General features: G+C 36.5%; 1 protein-coding gene across 2 annotated transcripts in view; it reads left to right on the top strand.

The window, feature by feature from the left end:
* NUP107 (nucleoporin 107kDa) overlaps positions 1 to 20,694 on the top strand; it is a 49,186-nt gene that overhangs the window by 13,340 nt on the left and 15,152 nt on the right. For both annotated transcript variants that reach the window (XM_010841561.1, XM_010841560.1), the window contains exons 7-17: positions 1,218 to 1,345; positions 2,300 to 2,348; positions 8,698 to 8,769; positions 9,171 to 9,259; positions 11,448 to 11,526; positions 13,066 to 13,179; positions 15,457 to 15,547; positions 15,692 to 15,768; positions 17,871 to 17,930; positions 18,682 to 18,827; positions 18,954 to 19,002. In XM_010841561.1, coding sequence (XP_010839863.1) covers positions 1,218 to 1,345; positions 2,300 to 2,348; positions 8,698 to 8,769; positions 9,171 to 9,259; positions 11,448 to 11,526; positions 13,066 to 13,179; positions 15,457 to 15,547; positions 15,692 to 15,768; positions 17,871 to 17,930; positions 18,682 to 18,827; positions 18,954 to 19,002 — 954 coding nt within the window. The remainder of the gene's footprint in view (positions 1 to 1,217; positions 1,346 to 2,299; positions 2,349 to 8,697; positions 8,770 to 9,170; positions 9,260 to 11,447; positions 11,527 to 13,065; positions 13,180 to 15,456; positions 15,548 to 15,691; positions 15,769 to 17,870; positions 17,931 to 18,681; positions 18,828 to 18,953; positions 19,003 to 20,694) is intronic.

Raw genomic sequence — 20,694 nt, 5'->3', positions numbered from 1 at the left:
TAGAGATACCAAGGAAATATTTCATGCAAAGATGAGCACAATAAAGGACAGAAATGATATGGACCTAACAGAAACCGAAGATATTAAGAAGAGGTGGCAAGGATACACAGAGGAACTGTACAAAAAAGATCTTCATGACCCAGATGATCACAAAGGTGTGATCACTCACCTAGAGCCAGATGTCCTGGAATGCGAAGTCAGATGGGCCTTAGGAAACATCACTACAACCAAAGCTAGTGGAGGTGATAGAATTCCAGTTGAGCTATTTCAAATCCTGCAAGATGATGCTGTGAAAGTGCTGCATTCAATATGCCAGCAAATTTGGAAAACTCAGCAGTGGCCACAGGACTGGAAAAGGTCAGTGTTCATTCCAGTCGCAAAGAAAGAAATGCCAAAGAATGCTCAAACTACCGCATAATTGCACTCATCTCACACGCTAGTAAAGTAATGCTCAAAATTCTCCAAGCCAGGCTTCAGCAGTACATGAACTGTGAAGTTCCAGATGTTCAAGCTGGTTTTAGAAAATGCAGAGGAACCAGAGATCAAATTGCCAACATCTGCTGGATCATCGAAAAAGCAAGAGAGTTTCAGAAAAACTGCTTTATTGACTATGCCAAAGCCTTTGACTGTGTGGATCACAACAAACTGTGGAAAATTCTGAAAGAGATGGGAATACCAGATCACCTGACTGCCTCTTGAGAAATGAGAAATCTGTATGCAGGTCAGGAAGCAACAGTTAGAACTGGACATGGAACAACAGCCTGGTTCCAAATAGGAAAAGGAGTCTTAGGAAAAGAGTAGGAGAATTTTTCTTAATGTTTTTTATATGGTATAAATTTTTCAGATAATTTGAAAGTATCTTATTTTTAATGTTCATTCTGCTCTGTTGGTTCATGATATATGATTTTATCAGGCATAGGTTAGATTTAGCTATCTTCTGGGTTGATCTACAGGGAGAAAAATGTACTCATGACTGTTACTGTTGAATCTGAAGTCTAGAATATGTTAAACTTCTACATACACACTCACCTAGACACACCTTACTTCAAAGTAAGGCCCTTTCTAGTGGGAATGTTATATTACATTTAATTTAAAAAGGCAGTAGACAGGAAAAATTTGTAATGTAAATGTATACTTTTGGCACTATGTACTTGAAAAATACAAAGTTGTGACTCAGAATTACAGAAAACCTCTTTACATTTGTGTCTTTAATTCAGGTAAATATACTGAATAAAATAGTGAGCCGAGCAACACCTGGACTTCAGAAGTTTTCAAAAACAGCCAGTATGCTCTGGCTTCTTCAACAGGAGATGGTCACATGGAGGCTGCTGGCTTCTTTGTATAGGTAAAGTTGTGTAGGACTCAGAAATAAACTGATGATTAACTTAGAAGTTAGAATGAGGTGTGTTTGGAAATACGTTCTGCCATTTTATCGGAGAAGGCAATGGCACCCCACTCCAGTAGTCTTGCCTGGAAAATCCCATGGATGGAGGAGCCTGGTAGGCTGCAGTCCATGGGGTCGCTGAGAGTCGGACACTACTGAGTGACTTCACTTTCACTTTTCACTTTCATGCATTGGAGAAGGAAATGGCAACCCACTCCAGTGTTCTTGCCTGGAGAATCCCAGGGACGGGGGAGCCTGGTGGGCTGCCATCTATGGGGTCGCACAGGGTCGGACACGACTGAAGCGACTTAGCAGTTAGCAGTTCTGCCATTTTATGATGCTTATCATGTCTAATGCCTTTAGTTGTCAGAGGTGAGTTAGGAGGAAAGAGGGGAATATTAAATCATAAAGTTGGTAACTATCAAAAATTGGATATTTGTAAAGATTTAAGGAAAGTGTTAAAAACACAGCAATATTTAGAAGAAGATAGATTAAGGAAAACAGTGACAGATACACTTGATAGTGTATCTCAGGTAGAAAGTCTGAGAGAAGTTAATCAAATTTTTCTTAGGTGCTCCTTGGTTTTGGCTCTCATTCTGTTGCTTTCTCATCCCAGTGAGAATACCTAAAGAGAAAATCGTATTTTTTCATTTTGGCCATGTGAAAACGTTACATTCAGAAGTTAAGTTTATGCATTAGCAGGTGGCCTTCAAAGACTGTATTGTGTTTATTTTTAGTAAATACTATTTTTTTCAATATAAGAGTCAGAAGGCGTTTACTACTTGATTCTTGTTTTTAAAGCATGTTAGCTAAGTTACCCCAGATGGAATGCAAGTTTGTGCGTGTGTTAGCTTAATGGTGATTTCATTTCTCTTGTGAAATAAGGCTTTTTCATTTTGTGTTGTTTTTCCCCAGAGACCGAATACAGTGTGCATTAGAAGATGAAAGTATGTTTGCAATTACTGTAAGTTTTATATTGTTTTTTCCCTTATAAATGCTTAAAAATTTAAATGGTTTTTATAGAATTTGATTTTTGATGCTCCTCTAGAGTTTCTCCATTTTTAAATTTTTACAAGTAAATAAAAGATACAGTAAGCAAAACTGACGTACCCTGTAGAGTGAAAGGTTTAAGTCCTGTTTTATCCTTCGTGCTTTTCAGTCTAACAATTCAGTACGTATCCTACCAGACATTTTCTTTGCATCTTTATACATATATATACACAGAAGTTTTATGGGTGTTTTTTTAAGATCAAGTTGAGAATGTCATTTTGAAATATTTAGTTAAACCTTGGGAAGAGCAGTCACAGTGTTCTAAAAATGCCTTCCTTCAGACCAAGGACCCTCTAAGTGAAGGGTGTGTCTCACTGAACTTGAAACATTGAATTTCTAGGAAATTTGAAGGAGTTGTCCCTTAGGCCATTCAGCAGAAGCTTTTTTTTTAGTGCAATTTGGGTGGGGTGTTGCAGTGACTTGGTTCCTAGCAAAGGTATTAGTTGTTGTTCAGTCGCCAAGTCGAGTCCAACTCTTTGCAACCCCATGGACTGCAGCATGCCAGGTATTAGTCAGGTTGTTAAATTGTGCAGACTTGTTTGCAGTGCTGAATGTATTTTGTCCTCTCCTAGAGACTCCAAGCAGAGAGAAGATAGAGCCTGAAGGGAATGAGTCACCTGACTCTGTCTCATTCTGTAAATCATCTTCTCATAGTTTTCTTCACCTCCCAGCAGACCTGTGGGAACCTAGCCACTTTGCCCCCCTTCAGAAGTCAGCACCTTCTGCAGTTAACTCCTGAACAACATGGGTCCACCTAATACGCAGATCGGTTTTCCCCCCACTAAACGCATACTGCAGTATTACGCAGTCTGCAGATGGTTGAATTCTCAGGTGCAGAACCTCCAGTACAGAGGAAACCAGCAGTGTAGAGAACCAACTGTAAAATTATATTTGGATTTTCAAGTACAAGGAGGATCGATAACCCTGACTAACCCTTGCATTGTTCCAAGGTCAAATGTATTTCTTTTTTTCTTTTAAAGCAAAATAATTTTCAAGTACAATAACTCCAACCTGTCAGAAGTCAAACCCACTCTTGTTTTTCAGTGGATAGCACCATGACCAATGAACATTCCCTAAGCCAGCACTTCTCAAACTTTGCTGTGCACATCAGTCACCTGGGGATCTTGTTAACGTGCAGATTCTGATTAGGTAGGTCTGGGATGGGCCTACAAGTCTGCGTTTTTAACAAGCTCCCAGATGGTGCTGGTGTAGTTGGTCTGTAAACTGCACTTTGAGTAGCCAGGGTCTAGACTGGTCTCTGCCTCATCTCAGAAACAACTGCACGTTGTGTATCAGACTTTGCTGACTCTGTCTCTTCTGTTGCAATTCTGCTCTCTCATCTTGTTTCTGTTGCCACCACTTAAGCCAGAACTTTCATCATTTTTCTTAGGAATTATGCCAATAACTTTTGTCTAGTCTCCCTGGCTTTCGTTTGGCAGGGATGGTTTGGGCGGGGGTTCTCTTTTTTTTTTTTCTTTTTTACCATATAGTATGCTCTCATTTATACGTTATACTGAGAGTTTTTATTTTTTTTATTTAAATTTTTAAAAACTTGATTATATTTTTGGCTGCACTGGGTCTTCATTGCTTTGTGCGGGCTGTCTCTAGTTTCGGTGAACAGGCGTCTCACTGTGGTCACTTTTCTTGTTGAGAAGTACACGTTCTGAGCACATGGGCTTCAGTAGTTGTAGTCTGCAGGCTCAGTAGCGGCGGCTCAGGGTCTTAGTTGCTCTGTGGCATGTGGAATCTTCTGGATTTAACCTGTGTCCCCTGCATTGGCAGGCGAATTCTCATCCCCCAGGAAAGTCCACTGAGAGTTTCTATTATTCATCAATATAAATATATACTTTCATGTCAATTTGTATAAGTTTACCTTATTTTTTCATAGTATGCTTAAGTATAAATGTACCATAATTTTTTTCAGACATTCTGCTGGACATACTTAAATTGTTCCAGTATTTTTCTTATAGTAATCAATGCAATGAACATTCGCACCTACATATTTGAGGATTTCCTATATTTCTGGAAGTGAAATCATTGGGACAAAGTTTGAGAGATTGTCGTGTTGCCTTCCTAATGAAATGTACTAGTTCACACTGTCATAGTATGTGAAAATATTTGCTCTGCTATCAATCATTTGATTTTTTCCAGTTGGAGGGGAAATACCTCACTTTAATATGCATATCATTAATCATTAATAAGATGGAGTGTTTTCATTCTGAAGTATTTATATTATATGAATTCTATTCTTTGCTCACTTGTCTGTTCATTATTTTCTTTTTCTTTCCTCAACATGGTAAAGATAGTCTTTCTGTCACTTGTCTTTCAGCTTTGTTTCAGGGGTCTTTGTCAAGCAGGCATTTCCTTCTTTAACTGATCAACATCTATCCTGCTTTCCTTTATCATTCACCATATGTTATTAAGGAAGGCCTTTCTTACCTATGTGAAAATTATTCTCAATGTTTTCTTCTACATGAAGTTTTTTTTCCTATACAAGAAGTTAATTCACCCAGATTGTTTGTGAAGGGAGCAAGAGATTTAACTTTTCCTCAATAGATATCCATTTATCCTGACACCCTTTATCATATTTATGAAAGTAAAAGTCGTTCAGTCGTGTCTGACTCTTTCTGACCCCCTGGTCTATACAGTCCATGGAATTCTCCAGGCTAGAATATTGGAGTGGGTAGCTGTTCCCTTCTCCAGAGGATCTTCCCAATCCCGGATCAAACCCAGATCTCCTGCATTGCAGGTGGATTCTTTAGCAGTTAAGGCACCAGGGAAGCCCAAGAATACTGGAGTGGGTAGCCTATCCCTTCTCCAGTCGATCTTCCAACCCAGGAATTGAACTGGGATCTCCTGCATTGCAGGCAGATTCTTTACCAACTGAGCTACCAGGGAAGCCCTATCATATTTATACATAGATCTTTTTTGTTTTGATTGCTTTATTTGAAAACCAGTACTACACAACTGAGTCACTCTAGCTCAGGAGTTTTGCTGTTTTAAGTTTTCTCTTCATTTGGGGTTATTTTTGCCCACGTTTTCCCAGATAAACTTTTTCATTTCTTTTTTTAAAAATCCTTTTGGGAAATTTTTTGAAATAATATTGAATCTGTATATTAATTTGGGAAGACCTGACGTCTTAACTACGTTGGATTTTCCTAGTAATGAATATGGCATCTAATTATTTAGATCTTTTATAGATTATATAGATTTGTGCTCTTCATAAAAGTCATTTATAAAGGATTTACATTAATCCTGTTGAGAATGACTTTCCTTTCCTATTGCGTTTTCTAATGATTTACATGTAAAGCTCATATTTGACCATCTTTTGGACCTGACATTAGCTCCAGCAAGTTTTAAATTTGATTTTATTGGGTTTTCCCTGTTGGCAGAAATCATCTACTAATAATTAATTTCTTTTAATCCTTCTATTTGGTATATTTTTAAGGAAAGTTTTACTCTTTATTTAAAAAAATTTTTGGACTGTGCTGGGTCTTCCTTTCTGTGCGTGGGCTTTGTCTAGTTGGAGTGAGCGAGGGCTCCTCTTGGTTGCAGTGCATGGGCTTCTCATTGCTCTGGCTTCTTTTGTTGTGGAGCACGGGCTGTAGGCCAGTGGGCTTCAGTAGTTGGAGTACACAGGCTCTGTGGTTGCAGCATGGGAGCTCTAGCGCTGAGGCTTAATAGTTGTGGCACATGGGCTTAGTTGCTCCACAGCAAATCTTCCTGGACCAGGGATCAAACCCATGTTCCTTGCATTCTCAGGAGGATTCCTATCCACTGTACCACCAAGGAAGTCCATAGTCTGTTATTCCTCTTACTTGCCTTATATCATGGGCCAAGAACTCCCATACAATTATATCAATGATAGCAGGTATTCCTTTCTTGTACTTGACTTTTGATAAGAATGATTTTGTGTTAGTGAAGAATAAGAATTTTTTTTTTCTCTTAACTAGCTAAGAGTTGCAGTCAAGTGCTTTTTATCTTCTGTAGATACCTGTTTTAAGTTTATTTTATTTTTGGCTGCACTGGGTCTTGTTGCTGCATGGGTTTTCTCTAGTTGCAGCGCATGGTCTCTAAAGTTCATGGGCTTAGTTTTCCATGGCATGTGGAATCTTCCCAGACCAGAGATCAAACCTATGTCCCTTGCATTGGCAGGTGGATTCTTAACCACTGGACCACCAGAGAAGTCCTATAGATAACTGTTTTAATTTATTAGCATAATGGTTTGCATTAATAGTTCTCCTAATGTTGAACTATCCTCAAACAGAATAAACTTTAAGTCATGATATATTCTTAAATATGCTACTAAATTTTATTAGCTGATTTTTTTTAGAAGTTTCCCAAATATATTTTCCTTTTTAGTTACTTTTTCGTATCTAGTTCTAGTGCCTAGAATTGTGCCAGCTCTGCAGAACAAGTTCATACATCTTCCATCTTTGTGTGCGTGTGTGTGTGTGTGTGTGTGTGTGTGTGTGCACGCATGTGTGTGCTTTGTTTGAAAATTATAGTAATTAACCTGTTCTTTGAATCCTTAGTAAAAATATGCCTTTAAAACCATAAAGACCAGGTGCTCTTTTAGGGTTTAGCTGTTTTTATGTTCTCATTACAAAAAGTAACCTATGTTTAAAGCAACTATGAATAGTCAAAAAAGAAGAAAAGATACTTTTATTTTATAATAAATGATTTTAACCACATTTGTTAACTTGCTTTTTCAAGTATCTTTTTAAAGTATCTTAAAATATTTTAAAATATTTTTTCAATCTTTTAATTTATTTATTCTACAAATACTTATTTCATTCCCAGCTAGTGAGATGCATATCTTGGAAGATTATTTATCTTATATTTGGCTATTTATTGAACTCACTTATATGTTTTAATAGTTTTTTGTTGATTATCATGCTATTCTAGGTAGGTATTCCTGTTAATCTACAAATAGTGATGACTGTGACTCTTTTTCCCTATTTTTAACTACTTAGTGCTTCTTCTGGTTTTATATATTAGCTAGAACTTTTAATAGTAAATTTGAGTGATTTCAGCAATTTTTTTTCCATCTTCTGGATTCTAAAGGGAGTGTCTCTGTTTACAGTTAAGTAGGGAGGCCTGGTGTGCTGCGATTCATGGGGTCGCAAAGAGTCGGACACGACTGAGCGACTGATCTGATCTGATCTGATATTTGCTATACTGCTGCTGCTACTGCTAAGTCGCTTCAGTCGTGTCCGACTCTGTGTGACCCCATAGACGGCAGCCCACCAGGCTCCCCTGTCCCTGGGATTCTCCAGGCAAGAATACTGGAGTGGGTTGCCATTTCCTTCTCCAATGCATGAAGGTGAAAAGTGAAAGTGAAGTCGCTCAGTCCTGTCCGACTCTGAGCGACCCCATGGACTGCAGCCTACTGGGCTCCTCCATCCACGGGATTTTCCAGGCAAGAGTACTGGAGTGGGGTGCCATCGCCTTCTCCGATATTTGCTATAGGCTTCACTATTAATAGATACTCCATTACATTGGCAAAGTATTCTTTTATTTCTAATTTACAAGGATATTTTTATCAAATGACATTTTGGCGTCTATCAGGATCTCCTGGAGAAGAGAATGTCTACTGACTCCGGTATTCTTGCCTGGAAAATCCCATGGACGGGCAGCCTGGTGGGTTACTGTCAATGGCGTCACAAACAGCTGGACACGGCTGAGCACACATACATGTTCGCTAGATTCATGTGTCTCTCTTTTCCTTGAACCATGAATAAGATGAATTAATAGATTTGGTCATTGTGTGTTATCCTTTTACTGTATTGCTTGATTTAACTTCTTAATATTTATGTCAAGTTGTCTAAGTCAGTCTTTAGAAACTTGGATTATTCCTAAGTTTTATCGTCCATCAACTTCAGTGTAGAATGAAAAGATTTAAAAAATTTTAAATGTTAACTTCCTAATGTGCCTCGTGACTGCATCCTGCCCTTTATTGTGAATTGTTTCATTTTGTTTTATGTTTTATTGTTCTCTAAAACAACATCTTTGGAGAAATAGAACTTAAAAATTTTAAGTATAACCAAGAATTAAAATATCAAGTAAGAGTAGCTGCTCATTGATCTAGCAGTTTGAAATTTATTTATAAAAAATTTTCAAAGATGAATATACAGATTTGCTGTCTTAAAATAGTTATGGGTGATAAAATATACTTATTTCAGATTCTCTTTTACCATTCTGTTGAAATAATGTTCCTTGAGCATCTTCTTTTCTTTTTTTCCATCGAATTTTTAAAATAGGCTCTTAATGCCAGTGAAAAAGCAGTTGTGGAAGCATTGTTTCAGAGAGATTCACTTGTCCGACAAAGTCAGGTATGACTAGAGTTTTTACATTTTAGGGGTGAAATATGGAGAAAAGGTAAATGACCTTTAAAAAATGAAGTTTTTTAGATTTGAAACTTTTTCCTTAAATTTTTTTCTTTTTCATCTTTTAATTTATAATTAAAAGGAAGTAAGCACCTTGTTTTTTGGTTTTCAAATAATAACCCTAGCATTTACAGGAATAGCCTGTTGAAAACTGTAATATTCCTCTAGAAAATTTCTTTTGCCATAATATTTATACATCTTTAAAAAGTAAAAATAGTGGTAGAAAAAGTTATTACTTGGTATTTTTTGAAAGAGAAACTTTGTTTTAATTGTGGGAGTAGTACTACTTCAAATAAAATCCTTAACAAAATTTATAGTTAATGCTCTTTTTTTATCCCCTTCCCTAGCTGGTGGTAGACTGGTTAGAAAGCATTGCCAAAGATGAGATTGGAGATTTTTCTGATAATATTGAATTCTATGCAAAGTCAGTGTATTGGTAAGTCACTAAACTTTTATTCCTGAAGTCACTTAATGTTGATTTTGTTTATCCATCTTTCAACAACCATTTATTCAGTTCTTGCTGAATTCAGTCTGTGAGCAAAACAGATAACAGCCCTACCTTTATGGGATTTATAATTGTATAAGAGTTAGACAGCAAATAAATATATCCTGTTAGGTGTTAATAGCTTTAAAAGAAAAAGGAATCAAGAGTTGATAGATAGAGGATAATAATGGGAGTTATTTTAAGTAGAAGAGGTGACCAAGGAAAGCCTCTCTAGGGAAATAAGGTTACAGGTAGTAAGAGTAAGAGGCTTTTAAGAAATAAAGGAGGTCAGGCATGCAAAACTTGAGTGACAAGTGCTCTGGGCAAGAGCAGGAACTGCAGAGACTTTAAGAAGGTAAAGTATTTGTACATGAAGGCCAGTGTGAACACAGCAAAGAAAAAGAATAGTACTTAATGAGATTGAAGAGAGCCAGCTAAATATTGACAGTCAGCTGAGCTCAGGGTTTGGAACTTTATCCTAAATGTGATAGGAAGCCTTGAGAATAAAAGAATGACATGATCATGTTATCATGATCAAGCACTCATTTTCTTAATAATCATAGTTTGATCATCAAGAGAATTCTCCTGTGTTTCTAGCTACTTATGTGTGTGTTTTTTCCCCCTTGCCTTACATTCTGCAATGCTTCTAATTTATTGTTAAAACCTTGAAACCAGAAAGCAGCCCCCAGGTTAAAGGGACAGTTTATTTCAAGAGTTAAAGGAAAAGTTCACTAAATGGGAAGGAACTCAAAAAAGAGGGGATATATGTACACATATAGCTGATTTACTTTGCTGTACATCCGAAACTCACACAATATTGTAAAGCAACTATGCTCCAATAAAAAGTAATATAAAAAAGAGAAACATTTAGTTTGCCTTTGAATTCAGTAACGTGTATAAAGTCTGCAAATCAATTTTTTTCCTGCTTAACTAGAAAATTAATGCTACCAAATATATACAACTTTTAAATCTTGATTCGTGTTGACTTTTCTGAAAGAAATTTCCATTTTCAGAAAAAATTTTAAAAATGCTTGTTTAACTGTGTGGCATATGGAATCTAGTTCCATGACCAGGGATTGAACCCAGGCCCCCCTGCTGCATTGAGAGTGTGGAGTCTTAGCCATTGGGCCACCAGAGAAGCCCCAGAAAAAAAAATTTTAAGTTAAAATATCTGTTAAGATTTTTGCAAGTTTTTGCCTGTTGGTCTTCTTTTTTTTCCCAATCAATAAAAGAGAACAGAGAATCCTAAAACAAAGCCACACATATATGGTCATTTGATTTTTAATAAGGCATGGAAGCAGCCCAGGATGGAAAGAAATGTTCTTTGAACCAACCATACAGAGAAAACTGCGTATCTGTGTGAACAAAGATTAACCTTGATACCTCCCTTGCACCGTGAGTGCATGCTAAGTCGCTTCAGTCATGTCTGACTATGACCCTGTGGACTGTAGCCTGCCAGGCTTCTCTGTCCATGGCATTCTCCAGGCAAGCATATGGGAGTGGGTTGTCGTGCCCTCCTCCAGGGGATCTTCCTGACCCAAGCACCGAACCTGCATCTGTTAGGTCTAACCTGCATTGCCAGGCGGGTTCTTTACCACTAGCACCACCTGGGAAGCCCCCCTTGGACTGTACCCAATAGTTAATTCAAGATGGATCATAATCCCAGTTGTAAAAGCTAAAACTTAAAGCTTTTTAGAGGAAAATATAAGAGGACATTTTTGTGACTTGGAGAATAAGTGATTGTCACAGAAAGTAAAGGGGAAAGAGTGATTTGACTTTAACAAAATTAAAAACTTCTTATTAAAAGATGTAATTGAGAAAATGAACTGGTGGTAAGCCACAGATTGGAAGAAACATAAAGAACCTGTAGTTCATAAAGAACTCCAACTTGTAACAAAGAGATAACCCAATAAAAAAGACAAAGATCTGAACAGATACCTTACAAAAGCAGGTAAATAAATGGTCAATAAGTCATGAAAAAATGTTCAACATTGTTAGTCATCTGAGCTAAAATGCCCCTTTGTATTTAGTGTTGTGCATGTTTTTTCTGAGTTGGTAGTCTTACTGTGACTTGACTTGATTCTTTAAGTAGACCTATACAAATAGTTCTTCTAAAAAGAAGTTGTACGTATATTTTCAGGGAAAATACTCTGCATACCTTGAAACAGCGGCAGCTCTCTTCTTATATAGGAAGTGTCCGTCCTCTTGTCACTGAATTGGTAAGTGTTCTTTGAAATGAAAGTTGCCCTCAAAGTTAAGTGATTTTCTTAAAGACAGAATGTTCTTCTCTTGGATCCTTGTTTTAGATTTCTGAAGGACTGCATATACTGTTTAACTCTTAAAAAGCACTAAGTTGCATTTGAATTTAATGGCATGTATTGAGCCCATCTGTGGCCTATGGATTGTAAATTGTAAAAGAGAATGTAGAAAGTATTCCTGATTTGCCAGCATTAAAACAAATTAATTTTGACCTTATAGCAAGGTTTAACTCTTTAACTATAAGATGGTGACCTGTGAAGGTTCTTCTATGTAGAAAGCAGGGAGAGAAAATAAAGCTTTGTGAATTAGCTTGAGGTTAGAAAAAAGTCATTCTAGGATATGAGTAATGGGAGTAACAGTGGGTTTGAAAAAATGAGAGTCTAATAATTGTAGAAATGACAAAACAGAGCTTTGTGATAGGTGGAGGCATGTGAACTAAAAGTTGATAGTGAAGAGTGAGAGAAGTAAGTAAGAACAGAAAAAATGGACTAAAACTCTTTTACTCTATGAGTAAATAGAGTAAAACTGTATTTTGTAACAAAAGTGCGTTTTGATGAAAATTACTTGGAAACTACTGACAGTGCTTGTAATAAATTGTAGCAAAATTATCCCACAACAAACAACTGAAAATCATTTATCCTTAATTTCTGGAAAGTGATTTCCTTTAGTCAGAAAGAAACCATCTTCCAAAATTGAATGATTATATCTGCAAAAATATTTGTGGAACTAGCCAGTTGACCTATTATGCATTCCATTTTTTGAACTGATACTTATATTACTCAGTAACATTTGGAATAAGAATTACTTCCTCCCTTTAAGTCACATTAAAATAGCTTTTCATCTGAAATTCATCATGTAGATAATGTGTGCTCTTTGCTGCAGAAGTGAGGCCAGTGTTACCCTTAATGTTTAAATGCACATTTCTTTCTATTCATGAAAGGTAGTTAGGAATAACTGTCGGAGGGTAGAGGTATTTATCAGAAATCTATTTTACAATTTCTTTAGTTGGACATGGGTTTATTTTTATGTACTTTTAATCCCATACTGGGCTCTCTTCACATATATTCTCAGGAAAAACCAGCTATGTACCTTCTGGTCACGGCATGCATTGTGATTCCTGGAGTTTCTCTGCTCATTCTCCATCTAGGCCTGATTCTACTTAGGATTAACTTGGCCACATAGTTGCTATAGCAGGGTAGAGTTCAAGTCTACTTAAACTATGAGTAGAATTTCTAGAGTTTCTGGGCTGGGCTAGTGATATCTCTGCCTTGCCTGACTAAGGCATGCAGCTTTGTGGACCAGTGGAGTCTGTTTTGAATGGGCAGCAGACAGTTATGTCTATTTGGACCACTTACCACTTTTTCATTCTGTTTGTTACCTAACTAAATTAAATTAGTTTATTTCAGTATATAAACTCAGGAGATGTTTATCATGTCTCGGTGATGTTTAAATCATATATGTATATCAAGGATTTATAGTTGATTGATTAATTTTTGTAGGACCCTGATGCTCCCATAAGACAGAAGATGCCACTTGATGATCTGGATAGAGAAGATGAAGTCAGATTACTCAAATATCTTTTTACTCTGATTCGTGCTGGAATGACAGAAGAGGTAAATGATACATACCCTGCTTGTCCAGTGTCAAAAAGTCACAGACTGTAAGTTAGAAAGGATCTTAGTATACTTCCTCAATGCATTAATGTTTTTCACAATATTTCTGGGTCTAACACCTAGCATTTTCGATGATAAAGAACACATTGTTTCAGAAAACAGTGCACTTTAGTTTGCATATCTCTGGTAGAAAATTCTTTATAAGACGTTAAGCTTTGGCTTCCCATATTTGTACTTTGTACTCTAGGCATAGCCTCATTATTTCTGGTTTGGATTTTTAAGAGTTAAGAATAAATCTGACCCTGATTGCTCTTCTAGTTGACACTGTGCAGCATTTGAAGACTATGATGCTCTCAAACTTCTTCCTTTTAACTTCACCTCTTTAAAATGTAACCTCCTTTGTGATAGTTAGATAGAAATATGTTAGTTCACAGTGTTGTTTGTTCTTCTCTGTTATATACCACCAGCATATATTAAATAATTTCTTATAGTAGTAACCCTTGGATTATTAAACATCATTCTTATTTTTTAATTAAGAAAAGAAGTAACATATATTCATTTATTCAGAAAATATTTAACGGCCAGCCACTGTGCCAAGCCACGTGCAGGATATTAGGAGTCACAATGGCAAATGAGATGTATTTTTAACAACAGAAAACAAAAATATAATCACATTACTGAGAGGCTTGAAAAACAAAAACTTTTAAGGTCCTACTACTTTTGCATAATCACAGATAGTGAGGTTTTAAATAAAAATTTACTTACAACCCTTTTTCTTTTGTACCTGTTTTTAACATAATTGTAAACACAGTATACCTCCAGGTTTTGTTTTTTTTTTTTTAATCTTTATGGAGATATAATTCAAATACTGTACTGTTCACCCAATTCAAGTGACTAACTCAGTAGTTTTTTGGTATATTGCAATATTGATTTTTTTCATTATGATAAAAGATATATAACAAAATTTTTCATTGTGACCATTTTCAAATGTTAATTTCAGTGGCATTAAGTACTTTCATAGTGTTGTGCAATCATTACCACTGTCTATTTCTAATTTCTAAAACTTTTTTGTCACTCCAAACAGAAACTCTAATCATTATGCAGTAATTTCCCATTTTTCCTTTCCCTCAATATTTGGTAACCTAATCTACTTTCTGTCTCTGTTAATTTCCCTATTTTAGCTATGATGTAAGTGGAATCATATAATACTTGCTCGTTTGTGTCTAGCTAATTTCACTTAGACAAATGTTTTTAAGATTCTATGTTCAGATTTTGTCCTGCCTTTTTTCAGATAACATATCAAATATTTTAAAAATATTTTTCCATGTTGCTACACTATAGCTTTAATTATAGCTTTTATAACTTTTATGAGCCATAAATTCAAAATATGTTTGGAGTATGATGCTTTTTAACTGGTTGTATTAATCAGGTTCAAATGATAGAAACCTAACTCAGATTACTTACAAGCAGGGAATTGATTGGTTCCTGGAACAGAGAATGTAGAGCGTTATATCTGGTAGGATCCTGGGACTCAGAAGATGTCATTAGATACTGTCCAGGCTCTTGACTCTGCATCCTCTCAGTGATTTCATTCTCAAGAAGCCATTTGTGTCAATAACAGCCACCAGCAGCTCCATCCTTATATCTTCCTGCAAGCGAACAACCCTAGCAAAAGGACTGTCTCTTTCCCAGTATCTCTGGCAAGAGTCCTAGGAGTGATTCTTGTTAGATCACATGCCTAATGGTTGAGTTCAGAGGTGGAATCATATGATCTACTCAAACCATGTGAACTAAATGGGGGAGAGACGGTTCCTGAAGAGATTCTGGACCAACAAACATGTATCTTATCTCAGTAGTTCATCAGGTGCATCTGATTGGTTACATTTAACATAAAGACATATCATGGTTATGGCCTGAATGATCAGTAGCACCCCTGTCATTATAGAGACTAACTATTTTTACATAAATCAGGGGTCCTCAACCTTCTTAACCCATTTGTCTTTAGCAGAACTAAATGCTTGCGGGCACCATGAGCATCTAGTGGTGAGCCCAAAATCAAAGAGCAAAAGGATTATTAGGGAAAGAAAGGTAGGGACCACAGAAAGACATGCATGTGTGAAGTGCCATTACTAATTTGTCTACACCGTCCTTTTGTGACATCTGTGCCATAAGTTTTATAATCCTTTGTTAAATCACTTATATTTTTCTACAAAGCACAAGTATTTCTTTGGTACTGCATTGGTTATATGGCCAACCATCTTTTTCTTGTTTCTAAAGGCACAGCGACTCTGCAAACGCTGTGGCCAGGCATGGAGAGCTGCAACACTTGAAGGCTGGAAACTCTATCATGACCCCAATGTTAATGGAGGTATTTTAATAGATTTTATTCTGAGAGTTGGGATATATTTAACTGTAAATAGCAATTTTGTTAAGTATAGCTTTTGTTTTTAGAAATTATTGAAGTAAGATATCATTTTAAACTGTAAACTTTACTTCTTTTACTATTTTATAGGAACAGAATTAGAACCTGTTGAAGGGAATCCATATAGATGCATTTGGAAAATAAGTTGTTGGAGAATGGCAGAAGATGTAAGATATAATAAAATATTTACTGATACTGATTTTTACTTTTAATACACGGAAGGCCTGCTGAAAATGCTGTGGAATTTTGAGAATAGTTAAGAACTAAAGTTCCTGTTTTTTAGAACTTTCAATCAGACTGAAGAATAGGGTAGGCTTTATTAATCAGAGGCTCAGAGTATAAAGCGTCTGCCTGCAACGCGGGAGACCTGGGTTCGATCCCTGGGTCGGGAAGATCCCCTGGAGAAGGAAATGGCAACCCACTCCAGTATTCTTGCCTGGAGAATCCCATGGACAGAGGAGCTTGGTGGGCTACAGTCCACGGGGTCGCAAAGAGTTGGACACAACTGAGCGACTTCACTTTCACATTCAGACACTGAGTAGTACTAAGAGTTAAGTGCTGAAATAAGACAAAAATACAAAAAAAAAAGAAAGAGTAGCAAATGAAGTCACAGAAGAAGCACTGGGTTGGGTTCCCAAGAGAGCACTGAATCGATCTTTTAAAAATTTGAATTGTTGGTCATGAAAAACAGAGGAGGGAATTCTAAATAGGATGCCTAGGTTGGGAAAACTCAAGGGAAGGCAGGTCTGTCAGGTTGGAGCAGAAAGCTCACGAAAGGAAATATTGTCATTTCTGTTGTGACATGACCCCGGCATTCCTAGCAGTCATTGCAGCAGGGCAAATGGTGCAGAAAATCCAGAGCTTTGAGGGAAAATGGAGTTAAGAGCACAGTACTCAAAAACCATCAGTAATGCTTAAAAAGATAAAAACTTAATAAAAGCCACACAGTTTCACTCTGTTAAATAAACAGGAAATACATAAGTAACTGCAATAAATAGGCAGTTTACCTTAAAAAACAACTGGAGTTTGCTTGTGGTACTGGATATCAGAGGGTTGCAGCTTGTGAGTTACTGAGAAGTGATAGGAGGTTGCTATCTGAAGTCAAACAAAATTGTAACAATTGATGCAAAAGGATTTAATTTAACACACACCTGGACAGCCCAGGGGGCTGGTAGATGTTTGAGGAGTGTCAGTTTTGTGTATTTCTAAGTGGCTTGGTTCAGTTAGGTGTTGTTTCCTGTATTCAACCAGTGTTTGTTGTGGATGAAATTGTGCATAAAGAAATGGGAAGTTTGTATTATGTTCAAATTGTTCCTTGATAAATCAATTGCATTGGAACAAATTCACATTTTCAAAACAAGCACTGTAGCCGAACTGACTGGGCAGGCAGTGGTGATCCTCAAATGCTGCTCTAAGATGACTGAAAAAGATTAAGAGCAGGCAGTGGTGGTCCTCAAATGTTGCTCCAAGGAATGGGAACTTTGTACCGTAGATAGTAGTGAACCATCTAAACCTTGAGGGCACGTGACAGCAGTACTTTAAGAAGATTAGCATGGCAGTGGAAAATAGGCTTAAAATTGAATGAACTAAAGACTGAGAAACTAGTTAGAAGCCTGTCAGAATTATTCAGACACTAAGAAATAAGGGCCTGTCCTAGGTTACTTTGGCGAGTAGAAAAGAAAGGAACAATTTTGGTCAGGACTAGAAACTGGAAATAGAAGGCAGAGGAAGATTCAATTATGTAGTGAGAGTCTCTGAAGTCTCTTGTTTGGATGATGAGAAAACAGGAAATGTCATTAATAGAATCCAAAAGTAAAATGGGATAATTTGGTGAAAATAATTAATTCTGCTTAGGAATTTGATGCAAACTGGTACATGTCAGGCTCCAAGGGCCTTGTTTGATGTTCTTAGAACAGTATCAGGTAGTGTTAGGTATTTAGAAATTTTGTAGGAGAAAACGTCTATGCGGATTCTATCTGGAATAAAATTTGACTATAAAATAATCAAAGCATCCATTAGAGTTGAATCTGCTTTCACTCTGTATTTGAAATTTAGCTGTTTGACTTTTCTGGAAGATTTCATTATTGACTACATCAAACTAAGGGATCCTTCCTTCTTAGTCCCCTAGGAGATCTTTTACTAAAGTTTAGAAACTGTTCCGGAACAAATAAGTTCAGTTTAGAAGATACTGCAGAATTCCAGATTATGAAAAAAATTGACATACTAAGATAAACAGTAGTTAATTTTATTTATATTCATTGTATTTCAGGAGCTTTTTAATAGATATGAGAGAGCAATTTATGCAGCTCTAAGTGGGAATCTCAAGCAGGTATGCAATGTATCTTAATCTTTTTTCCTATGGAATGGAATCAGCTGAATAAAATATTCTAATATAGTAATCATATAAGCTTAAGCTAGTTTCTAAGAATAGCAATGATAAGATTATTATGAAATAGAATGGTAACTTGAGCTACTTAATTTGATGTATCCCATATACCATATGATGTTTTAATCTGTGCAGTCAGACTTCAGTTTCTCAGAATTGTAAATACAATTACAATACACATTTATAACTTTTGTTACCATAGCTTTATCCAGAAATGTGTCACCAAGGCACAGTATGACTTTGAATTGTCTCACGTATGTGTGCTTCTCACAACCCCCTCGATCCCCTACATTTTATAGCTATTTTGAGGGATGTTATTTTAATTAGTTGAAACACCATCTTATATCAGCATGGAAAATTGATGCTATAAGAGTCCAGACTTCTTAGAAGATGTGGCTTGAGGGATCTCCCTGATGGTGGTTAAGACTCTGCGCTTCCACTATAGGAGCTGCTGGTTCCATCCCACTGTTTCCATGTGGGAACTAAGATCCCACATGCTGCCCACTGTGCCCCTCCACCAAAAAAAGTTGTGGTTTGGGGAGAAGTTGGAGACACAGGGTTATTTGGTGTGATAGTTTATAATCCATATGTTTTATGTTATTATAGTGATTTTATAGTTCACATCAAGAGGTTCCGCTGCTTTTCCTTTTTTTGTTGACTGTGTCTGCACGTTTCTCTTTTGGAACGGGTGAAGCTGCTTCCTGTCTGTGACAGCTGGGAGGACACAGTGTGGGCCTACTTTAGGGTGATGGTGGACAGTCTGGTCGAACAGGAGATCAGGACATCGGTCATGACTCTGGATGAAACTGAAGAACTCCCTAGAGAATATTTGGAAGCAAAGTGAGTCTATTGGCTTGTTTTTCATCATGAGGATTTGTAGTATGCTCTAAAGTTTTATTCTATAGTCTTTGTTCATATTATATATTAATGTTACTTTATCCGTTTTCTTGATTTTTCTTTCAAAAGTTGGACCTTAGAAAAGGTTTTTGAAGAACTTCAAGCTACTGATAAAAAGGTAAATATTAATGTTTCAGGATAATTGGAATCGGAAACTAAATGTTACATTGTTGTGTACTGTAGCTGAAAGGCACAAAAGTATGTGGAATCTTGTTATATTCTCTCTTTCTTTCCTCACAGCTTACTCAAGTAAGAGATTGCTTTGAAAGGAAGAAATTTAATTGCATATTTAAATGATATATCATTTCTGTTTATTTGGTTTAGAATTTATTTCATTGAAATATATGGCATGCATGTAGGCTAGTTCATTTCTTTCTTCTTGAAAAATTAAATTGGAATGGAAAGTTAACAAAACTTTATTTTCCTAGATCTCAAAACAATCTAGTATTTTTTAAAGTAATATTCTTAAAACTTTTAAAAAATGACCTTAGTATATACTTGAAACAAAATAATCTAAAAATGTATTATATAAGACCTTTATAAAATTTCCTCCCAGCCTCTTTTTGATTATTCTCATTCACTGAGATGATAAAACATGGATATGTATCCTTTGTATCCTTCTCCACACTCTTAGAAATATATGTAGATATTCCAATATAGGATTTTAGTTTTTGAGGTTGTTTTTCGTGTCATTCTACCTGCATTCGTTTATGGCTCCCTCCTTTGCCCCACCCCCTCCACCCCTGTTTAATGAGACTGTCTTTGAGTTAATGCATATAAATTTAACAACCTAACTTATTATTTTTAATAGGTATATAATATTCTATAGAATTATATATCCTTTTTTAATCATTCCCCTTTTGGTAATCATTTGGGTTACTTCTAGCATTGCAATGAATGTTCTTGTTAGTCTTATTTATGCTTATCTACGAGTCCTGTTTCTTTACAATAAGTTTTCTGAAAGCAGGGCTGCTGAGTTAAAGGGTATATGTATTTTACATTAATTCCCTGGTTGTAGCAATTAATTCATATTCCTACAAATAATTTATTGATATGGCCATTTCCCTGCCTTCTCACTAGCCCCACATGTCATACTTTGTTTTTGCCAACCCATCAGATGAGGTGGGAAGTAGAAACTCACTGTTCTTCTCATATTTCCTTGTCTGTTCATAAGGCTGAGCAAGTTTTCCTGTGTTTATTGACCATTTTTGAATTTCCTACTTAGAACTTTCACTAATTTTTCTGTTGAATTTTATCTTTTCCTTTTTATTGTATAAGATCTCTTTGTATAGTGAAAAAAGTTACTTTCTCTATCAAATTTTTCTTTTTTTTAAATCAGTCTGTTTTGGAGATTCTAGGAAATGAAAATAAGTCATTTTATTTTCCAGCAAATGAAAGTCAAGGAATAAATACAAATCTAAAAAGAGGGGAATGGAGAAGGTGATGGCAACCCACTCCAGTACTCTTGCCTGGAAAATCCCATGGACGGAGGAGCCTGGTAGGCTGCAGTCCATGGGGTCGCTGCAAGTCAGACACGACTGAGCAGCTTCACTTTCACTTTTCACTTTCATGCATTGGAGAAGGAAATGGCAACCCATTCCAGTGTTCTTGCCTGGAGAATCCCAGGGATGGGGGAGCCTGGTGGGCTGCCATCTATGGAGTAGAACAGAGTCGGACACGACTGAAGCAACTCAGCAGCAGCAGCATTAGACCTAAGGCACTACCCCAGAAAGTGAAAGTGTTATAAAGATAAATATAGTCCAAGCTTTCAATGAATGCACCATTTAAGGGGAAACAGGCATTGGTACAG

This window comes from Bison bison, unplaced genomic scaffold, assembly GCF_000754665.1.
Source record: "Bison bison bison isolate TAMUID 2011002044 unplaced genomic scaffold, Bison_UMD1.0 scf7180017864163, whole genome shotgun sequence".
Classification (NCBI taxonomy): domain Eukaryota; kingdom Metazoa; phylum Chordata; class Mammalia; order Artiodactyla; family Bovidae; genus Bison; species Bison bison.
Note: the sequence above shows the minus strand (reverse complement) of the source record. Positions and strands in the feature narration are given on the sequence as shown.